A 9,701-nucleotide genomic window follows, 5' to 3' on the forward strand; every position below is an offset into this window, starting at 1 on the left:
TTTGCACAACATTTGTGATTCACTTTTTTTTTCTTTTTCATTCATGCCCCCCCCCAAAGTCCATTAGTGTTACAGATCCATTCATCTATGTGAGGTCACAAAGTCTTTGTATCGCTGCGGCTGCACAACAGAGCGGCCTGATCTGGTGGTAACAGGGTTGGCCCTGTCACCAGTGTCCTTGGTTTTGTTTCCTGCTAAGACACTGCGAGAAGGAACACTCTCTGAATGTCCGGGTTCAACACTCTCTGGCTGACTGGGGCTGCTGATCTCCATGTCCATAGTGTCAGTGAAGATTGCCCCTGGTGCATGCCTGAGGTGTCTGTGATTTCTCCTGATGACACCACCCGTGTGCAGCTGGACTTCATAGGATCTCCTATCGACCGGCCTCAGCACCTTGCCCACTCTCTAGCCAGTGTGGGGTGCGAGAGGCTGAACTCTCACACATTCACCTGGGGCAAGCGTGTCCAAGTCTTTAGCCGACCTGTCGTAGTATGCCCTCTGCCGTTGTTGGTTATTTTGTAAATCCTGTTTCACCTGCACAACTTTCGGCTGTAACAGGCTTGCCTTGGTTGGCAGTAGTGTTTTGGTACGGTGACTGAGCAGCCGCTGTGCTGGTGTGGTATCAGTACCCTGTGATGGTGTGTTGCGGTGGTCCAGAAGGGCGAGATAAGGATCCCGTCCAGCAGCCTTGGCTTTGAGCAAGAGTCTTTTTGCTGTCTTAACAGCTGACTCAGCTTTGCCGTTGCTTTGCGGGTAACCTGGTGATGAGGTTTTATGTTGAAATCCCCACAGTCGACTGAACTTCTGGAATTCTTGTGACGAATACTGTGGGCCATTGTCCGAGATTACAATATCTGGGATACCTTGGCGGGCAAAATGAGCTTTCAGCTTCCGTATCACTGTGGTTGACTTGGTATCTGCCAGGTAATCTATTTCCCAAAAATTTGAGAAAAAATCAACAATTATGAGGTAGTCTTTGTTTTCAAACATGAACAGATCCGTGCCCACCTTTGCCCACGGCCTGCTTGGCACATCATGTGACATTAGTGTTTCTTTTTGTTGTTTAATGTCCATTGATCTGCAGATGTCACACTTTGCTATATATGATTTTATTTGGTCGTTCATGCCCTGCCAATAGACACACTCCCTAGCCCTCCGTAGGCATCCTTCCACACCCAGATGTGATGCGTGTAGGCGGCAAGTGATGTCTTTCCTCAACGCATCAGGGATGACAGCGCGCTCACTCCTGAACACTATTCCATCTTGGTGGCTTAACTCCTCTTGGAATGAGAAGTAGGGCTTGATTTCCCTTGGTGTTTTTGACTTATCGTCAGGCCATCCTTGCTGCATCATTTTGATGAGAAGCTGCAGTGTTTCATCCTCTTTTGTGGCAGATCGTATATCATGTAGCCTGTCTGCTGCGATGGGTAAGTGTTGTGCCATGTTGACAGTCTCTAGTTCTGCATCTGGTGCACTCTCAGGAAGATAAGCTCTGCTCAGAGTATCTGCTAGCAGCATGTCTCTACCTGGCACATATACTACATCTAGATCATACTTTTGTATGCGCAGCATCATTCCCTGCAGCCTTTTGGGTGCACTTAGTAGAGGTTTTCTCACTATTGTTTCCAACGGCTTGTGGTCACTTTGCACCGTCACTTTTCGGCCGTATGTGTACTGGTGAAATCTTTCCATGCTAAAAACCATTGCTAAGAACTCCTTTTCTATTTGTGCATACCCACGCTCTGTTTGAGTGAGTGCTCTGCTTGCAAATGCTATTGGCTTACCCATCTGCATGAGCGCTGCGCCTAAACCTGTGTCTGAAGCGTCACACTGCACTGTGAGTTCCTCATCTGGGTTGTAATATTTCAGTACTGGGACCTTTGCTATAGTCTCTTTCAATTTGAGGAAAGCCTCCTCATGCTGTGCTGTCCAGTTCCACTCCCTGTTTTTGTGTGTCAAATCTCTCAACACTATGCACTGGTCTGAGAGGTGGGGACAAAACTTGGCTAGATAATTTACCATACCTAGCAGCCTTTGCACTCCTTTCACATCAGTCGGTGCCGGCATCTTCTCAACGGCAAGCACTTTCTCTGGATCCGCCCTGAGTCCATCAGCCGTCAGGCGGTGTCTAATGTATGTGGTCTCCTTTTGTCTCAGCTTGAATTTGTCTTTGTTCAGCTTGATGTTCTTTTGTCTGCATCTTTCAAGAAACAGTCTCAGTTTTCCATCATGGTCACGCTCAGCTTCCTCCTGTGTTTCCCCTTGGCCTGTGATCAGTACATCGTTAGCTATAATGTACAAGCCCGGTACACCGTCCAGCGATTGTGTGAGCTTTCTCTGAAAGATTTCTGGGGCCGGACTTATCCCCATTGGCATCCTCAGCCACCTGTAACGTCCGAATGGAGTGGCAAATGTTGTTAAATAGCTGGACTCCTCCTCCAGCTGCACATGCCAGAATCCACTCTTGACATCACACACTGTGAACACTTTTGCTTTTGACAAGTCCGGTAAAATGTCCTCAATGGTTGGCAGTGGGAAGTGACTGCGCTTTAGAGCTTTGTTCAAAGGCTTGGGATCGATACACACTCTTGGTTTCCCACTTGGTTTCTGTACCACCACCATTGCACTGATCCAATCTGTACTGCATTCCACAGGGGTTATGATCCCTCTTTGCTGTAGGTCCTGTAGCTCGTCCTTCAGTGGTTTCATCATGGCGACTGGGACCCGCATCTTTGGCAGCTGTACTGGTTTCACTGTGCTGTCCACCTCTATTTTGTATTTTCCCTCGAGGCAGCCATCGCCAATGAACACATCAGCATACTCATCTTTAATTTGTCCCATTATCCACTGTTCTGTTGTTGTTTCTGTTGTGACAATACTGTCTATTGTCATGATGTTTTCATATTGCACTTTTATCAATTTCATGGCCTCACTGGCTCTCCTACCCAGCAGAGGCACTGTACCAGCTGCATTCACCACCTGGAACTCTAAGCGATATAGCTTGTTGTTTCTCGGGTTTCTTATTTTCACTTTACATTTTCCCAGTGGTTTTAATTTGGTTTTATTGTACATTACTAGTACACTCTTCGTGTGTTCTAATTTGGCATCTGGATTCAGCAGGTTAATTGGGATGATATTGCAACTGGCACCACAGTCTATTTGGAATTTGATCATGTCCTTGCCTAGAAGCATGCCAGCATAGAGAAGCTGAGTTTTCTTCATTTTCTCAGTTTCTTTTACACAGGTGATAATATCTTCACATTCATCACTCTCAGATTCAGTTGTTATTTTACTCACATATTTCTTTTTCCTTAGTTCCGGTTTTACTCTGCATTTTGCTGCAAAGTGGTTCTCCCTTCCACACTTTGTGCACTTCTTCCCAAACGCTGGGCACTTTTGTTTACTTTTCTCATGCGTTTTTCCACAATATCTGCACTCCACAGTGTTGCTCGTCTGTTTCCGATACTGTGCTCCTTGCACTGCATGTACCTCTTCCACCATCGATGCCGAGATGGTTTTCACATTGTCCTTTGAGAGCTCAGCGGCTCTGCACAGCTGCAAACATGTGTCCAGTGTCAAGTTTTTCTCTCGGAGCAGTCTTTCTCTTACGATTGTGTTGTTACCTCCGCACACAATCCGATCCCGAATGAGCGAGTCTCTCACTGTCCCAAAGTTGCATGTTCTTGCCAACACTCTCAGTTCCATGACATAATGGTCTATATTTTCACTGGTGCCCTGGTTTTTTGTAAAAAAACGATAACGTTCCACAGTCTCGTTAACGCTGGGGTCGCAGTGATCATCAAACTTCTCGATAACGTCATCTAACGTCCATGCATCCTTCGGTGTGTCGCCCAGTAACGTGTCCATAAGTTCCCTGCCGCTCTCCCCGACAAGATAGCTGAACAGTTTCACCCTCTGTTTGTCATCGGCGTCAGCCATGGCTAAATCCACATACAGAGCAAACTCGTCCCTCCAGGCCTTCCATGTCCTCGAAAGGTTGCTTGAGTCCAGACATAACGTTTGCGGTGGTTTAAGCCCATCCATGTCACACGGCAGTCTCACGCTAGCAGCTAATGCTAACATATACTGAACGTTGCTTAGGAACACTAACCGCTCTCCCGCTCCTAGAAACTTTTCCGCACCAAACTTCAAACCGAGTCGTCCGCCGCTGCCACCATGTTAAAGTGTGTTGTTACCTTCTACTAATGAGACGTTACAACTCGTTTGAACCCCACGGGGCTATAAACTTTAATAATAACTTCGGCACGTAAGGTTATGCATCATGCTCGGTCCGTTATTCCAGGTGCAACAACCTAAACGACCCCTGTGTAAACAAGGAACTAAACAATGGTTCCTAACAATAGTTCCTATTGTTACAGAAGTCACCGACTTCTCTGTACTAAACTTGAAGTACGTAATAAAATAACAGGAGCGAATCGGACTTTCATTGTGCTGGGATCCGACTTTATTCCAGAGAGAGAGTGCAGAACAAGACAACCCGGAAACAGTGATGCCCAATATATAAACACTGGCGCCCTCTATCGGCACCATAGGGAAGTGTCCAGAGCAGACAAACACAAAATACATCACAATATCAATTATTAAAACATCTAATTTTCTATTCATTTGTGCATTTTCACTTTATTTACTCGGGTATTTATTTCAGCTACGTCAATTTTGAGTAATTTTGAAACGGGTACTTATCCGTACTTTTGTAAGGGTAATTATTCCACTTACGGTGTGGGAAGACGGCGGCGCAAATTCTCGTTTGCGGCTGCCTCGCCCAGTACCGGTGTGGGAAGATGGCGGCGCGAATTCACGTTAGCGGCGGCCTCACCCAGTACCGTCAATGCAGTGTCTTTGTCCACGTCTGCGTCTAAGTTTGTCTTCATTTGATGGCTGGGAGGGATGGCGCTGGACCGGCTGGGAGAGCTTGGTCTGCTGCGTCATGTGGGCCCAGGAACCACAGCCCTGCCTGGAGCTATGCGCGAAGAGGAAAAACCGACAGCACGCGGAAGCGGGGCAGGCTAACCTAACTGCTAGCCCATGCAGACCGGCAGTTCTGACAGTCACCCTGGCGTTGTCCTGGACAGTGATTTTTTTTTTCTTCTTCAGTTTAGGTAGATGTGTTAGTTTGGATATATGTGTTCATGTGGTTTTTGGATATGTGTTTTTGTCTTTGTGTTGCGCTGCTGTGGGCTGGGGGAAATATGTTTCGTTTCACAGTGTTTCGGATTCTGTTTCTGATTTCTGATTATCAGTCACAATGTGCCAGAGGTGTGTAATGGAGAGTTTGAAGGTGACAGGACGGGTGCCCATAAGGTTTCAGGGGTTTGCAGATTAAGTATGTTTATGGATTATGGGGTAGCGGCAGGGATACTGAGAAAAGATCCTACCCAAAACGATCCTTGATTACCCCACACATTTTTGTGACCTTCTGCGAGAGTGGATGCTGTGTATGAAGGAGTGAGGCACCAGGTCCCTGCAGGTGATGTCCATCAAATGCACCACACAGGCAACCAGTCTTAAGATCTGGTTTATGAAAAGCTGAACCGAGTTCAGAATCAGAAACACTTTGTCATTTCACAGCTCCAGGCAGGGCCGTGGTCCCTGGGCCCACAGGACGCAGCAGACCAAGCTCTCCCAGCCATCAAAGACAAATTTAGACCCAGACGTGGGCCAAGACACTGCATGGACGGTATTGGGTGAGGCTGCCGCCAACGTGAATTTGCGCCGCCATCTTCGCACACTGGAAGTGGAAAAAGTACATTGTGAAAAATTACTCAACATTGTAAATTTAAGAAGTAGCAGAAATAAACACATGAGTAAATAAAGTAAAAATGCACAAGTGAATAGAAAATTCAATGTTTTATTAATTGATATCCATATTGTTAGGCAGTCCTGAATATGGAGCTGCCAGGGAAGAGGAAAAGAGGAAGGCCGAAGAGGAGGTTTATGGATGTGGTGAGGGAAGACATGCAGGTGGCTGGTGTGACAGAGGAAGATGCAGAAGACAGGAAGAAATGAAAACGGATGATCCGCTGTGGCGACCCCTAACGGGAACAGCTGAAAGTAGTAGTAGTAGGTTGTTAAGCAGTCCAGTTTCAAGTGCAGACACGTCCTGGTCAGGAAATCTCTGGGTGGGCACCGTCTCCAGTCACTTCGGTACTTTTTTCACTGATTTTCAGTGAAGCGGAACTGCCAGTCTGCATGGGCTAGCAGTTAGCTTAGCCCGCCCTCAGTCGCAGCTCCAGGCAGGGCCGTGGTCCCTGAGCTCACAAGATGCAACAGACCAGTCTCTCCCAGCTGATCCAGCGCCAGCTCTCCCAGCCATCAAACGAGGACAAACTTAGATGCAGACGTGGAAAAAGACACTGCATGGCTGGTACTGGGTGAGGCCGCCGCAAACGTGAATTTGCGCCGCCATCTTCCCACACCGGTTACTGGGTGAGGCTGCTGCAAACGTGAATTTGCAGATCAAAAATCATCATCAAAAGCTTAAAACTAAACATTCCCCTGAGTTAACTTACATAAGAGTTTGTTTCTTCAAGAATGGCAGTCAGTGTTACATATAACCAGGAATATATAAGCATATAGTCCTGAAGATTGGTGTCTGTTATTCTGTGTAAGTACACAGAGAGCCACTAATCCGGCATCAAATCCCACGTGTGTGCAAACACATGGCTAAAATAAAGACCATTCTGATTCTGAACAAGTTACTCCAAGAGTATAATATGGAAGACAGTATGTTTTGTAGTAACTATGTCATATGTTATCTGGGTGTTTGGTTTGTCACAGTTTAGTGGCGCTGTACGGCAGAGGGATCTTATGAAGGAAGAAATTCAAAGACATGTTTCTATTTTGGAGAACTGAAGCAGTGGACTGTACTAGCAAAGAACAGTCAATGTTGAGACATCCCCGTTTTTTTTTTACACGTATAAAGAACATTTATATAGTCTATTTGTCCTTCTATCTGTCTATCTGCTTGTGTTTCTGTTTGTCTTTGTGTTCATTCATGATGCCAAGCGTGAGTCCGGGTCCAAAGTGTTCTTGCTGAGACTGTGCAAATTGTTTCTGTTTTTTATTCCTATTTATTTTCATTTTTAATGAAATAAAAAACTAGCTTTCGACGGTATACTTTTTTTGTTTCATTTAGAAATTCTAGTCCTTTTACTCACCCATATCTCTTCCCTCCCTCTGTTCTCCCCTCTATTGCAGAGGGAGGATTGGATTACCACTGGGATTCTTGCTTGAAAAGCTACAATCAGATCAACAAGGTAATCAAATCAAATTAAGTCACTTCTGAAATTTTATCTAATTTGACCTGAAGTTCCCAGAGTGAGTTGACAACTTGAATCCAATGAATCCCTATCTGTCGTCCCCACCCCGGCCCCTACCCCGCCATCTCCAGTTTAACCATCTGCCCAATAGCAGTGTGGCTGAGCGAACTGAGGGCTCTGTGGGCCTGGAGGAGTGTCCGGGTCAGACGTTCCAGTCGTCGCTGCTGCTCTCCCACCTGCTAGCTGCATCCAGCCATCAATCAGACGTGCTGCTGCAGCCATATCTCGCCAGCTGGGATGAGCTTGTAAAGTAAGATCATCACAATGGAGTGGGACTACACCCAGAAAACAAAACGCATTCATTAAGACCCATGAGGATGAATGATGTCCTTTGTGGGTCAGCAAAAATCTGGACTCTGGACTGTTTGGCTGACTCGACCCATTCTGTCTCTCAATTATTAGGTTTATGGAGGCACTGGGCCCGATGGTTGGACTGATATCTAAAGAGATTGAGACCAAGACCTCTATTATCCGCCAGCTGGCCCTGCTGGCAGATGAGAGCCCGGAGGCAGAGGTGGGCTCTGACAAAAGCCTGATAGATTATGTGACCACAGAGGTTGGTGTACTGGATAAGCCGGAGTCCTCACATCATGCCAGTACTTACCATTCTGTGCGCTCCATGATCCATGCTGAACTAAACCAAGGCCTGGTGAAATTCCACCACCAGACAGACTCTGGCTGTCGCACCCTCCTGCGTCTGCACCGTGCTCTGCTCTGGCTGAAGCTGTTCCTGGAGAAGCTAGCAGAGACTCCAGAGACTGGCCACCTCAGGAGCCCCTCAGAGCTCTGTCGCGAGGCCTACCAGGGCACCCTTGCACACCACCATACCTGGTTTGTCCGCAGGGCTGCTGAGCTAGCCTTCATCGTCATGCCTGAGCGAGCCTTCTTCTTCAGGCTGGTGTGCATGCAAAACCAGGAGGAGCTCAGTGTGCTGCTGACCAGGGTGGTTCAGGCCTTAGGGGAGGTTTATGACAGGACTCAATGGGCCCTGGAGGAAAATGGCATGCTGGACTTGCCATAAAGTAGAGAAGGGAGTCCCTGGATATATGCACAGTGATAGCAGTACAGCTTCCAGGACTATTTGCCCTGTCTTGCTGTGCAAACCTGGCTTTAACAGATCATACCAGTTATATTAAAGACGTTTTGCCTTGAAAGGAGTATAAACATTACAAGAAATTGTGCAGGGTCTTAATCATCATTTGCCAATTATGAGTGCCATGTTTTCCTCCCAACCAAAGACCAGCGGGAACAATCAGCTAATTTTCCCTGTTTACCTTAAGTCCATAGACATTCCTCATCCCATACCTTTCACCCTTATTTTATAAAAGCATTCTAAAGCCTATGGTGATTCATTTAGCCTACTTCAGAGGCCAACTCGGATTTATTTATGTAAATGATTGTTCTTTTACACATCGGCTCTCATAATGACTGCCAATTGCTATTAGAAGGTGATTTAGCTTGCCATCCCTAAACTAAAACTAACTAGTACAAAATACTGTTCATAGGCCTACAAATATGTGACTAATCTTAATCATGTTCTTGCTAACCACGTTAAAAAATGGGTTATCACAACAAATCAGCATATACTGGACACAGGGTATGGACAAAGTGTGGACTTTCAGGGGCAGGTAATGGTCCTTTGCAATGTAGTAATTCTGGAGCTAAAATAAGATGTATGTATTTTTCTGTTTTGCACTACAATTTTTTTTATCATCAGCATAAATCATATGTCAGTAAATGACGAATTTGAAGTTTCATCAAGTATTGTGGTGTATTTGGCGTTATGATGCTGCAGCAGTATTGTGTAATGTTATACATCATCCAGCAGTGGTTTGTGTTGTGCCATGGGCCCTTCTTCCGCCATGGGCCCTTCTGATGTCCGTGCTGTTACGCAGCACGGACATCAGCTGTGCAGAACATCAGTTGTGTGGAACATCAGCTGTGTGGAACATTAGTTGTGTGGAACATCAGCTCTGTGGAACATCAGCCGTATGGAACATCAGCTCTGTGGAAGAATCAGTTGTGTGGAACATCATCTGTGTGGAATATCAGCTGAGTGGAACATCAGCTGTGTGGAACACCAACTCTGTGGAACATCAGACGTGTGGAACATCAGCTGTGTGGAACATCAGTTGTGTGGAACATCAGCTCTGGGGAACATCAGCTCTATGGAACATCAGTTGTGTGGAACATCAGCTCTGTGGAAGAATCAGTTGTGTGGAACATCATCTGTGTGGAATATCAGCTGAGTGGAACATCAGCTGAGTGGAACATCAGCTGAGTGGAACATCAGCTGTGTGGAACATTAGTTGTGTGGAACATCAGTTGTGTGGAACATCAGCCGTATGGGACATCAGTGTT

The 9,701-nt window shown here is 46.3% G+C and overlaps 1 protein-coding gene across 1 annotated transcript; it reads left to right on the top strand.

Moving 5' to 3' along the window:
• Window positions 1–6,680: 6,680 nt before the first annotated feature.
• Window positions 6,681–9,041, top strand: LOC130116447 (ceramide-1-phosphate transfer protein-like). The gene is made up of 4 exons (XM_056284355.1): window positions 6,681–6,744; window positions 7,219–7,277; window positions 7,412–7,590; window positions 7,743–9,041. Exons 1-4 carry the CDS (start codon window positions 6,681–6,683, stop codon window positions 8,359–8,361), a joined length of 921 nt encoding a protein of 306 aa, XP_056140330.1. The 3' UTR covers window positions 8,362–9,041.
• The last annotated feature ends 660 nt before the right edge of the window (window positions 9,042–9,701 follow it).

Source organism: Lampris incognitus, chromosome 8 (genome assembly GCF_029633865.1).
Source record: "Lampris incognitus isolate fLamInc1 chromosome 8, fLamInc1.hap2, whole genome shotgun sequence".
In the NCBI taxonomy this organism is placed as follows: domain Eukaryota; kingdom Metazoa; phylum Chordata; class Actinopteri; order Lampriformes; family Lampridae; genus Lampris; species Lampris incognitus.

What these genes read in the sequence shown, in the direction of transcription:
- LOC130116447 (XM_056284355.1), top strand. Translation starts at nt 6,681, where the DNA reads ATGGCTAAAATAAAGACCATTCTGATTCTGAACAAGTTACTCCAAGAG. An exon ending in AGAGTATAATATGGAAGACA is followed by an intron (nt 6,745 to 7,218) that starts GTATGTTTTGTA and finishes CCTCTATTGCAG; the next exon opens with AGGGAGGATTGGATTACCAC. An exon ending in GCTACAATCAGATCAACAAG is followed by an intron (nt 7,278 to 7,411) that starts GTAATCAAATCA and finishes CGCCATCTCCAG; the next exon opens with TTTAACCATCTGCCCAATAG.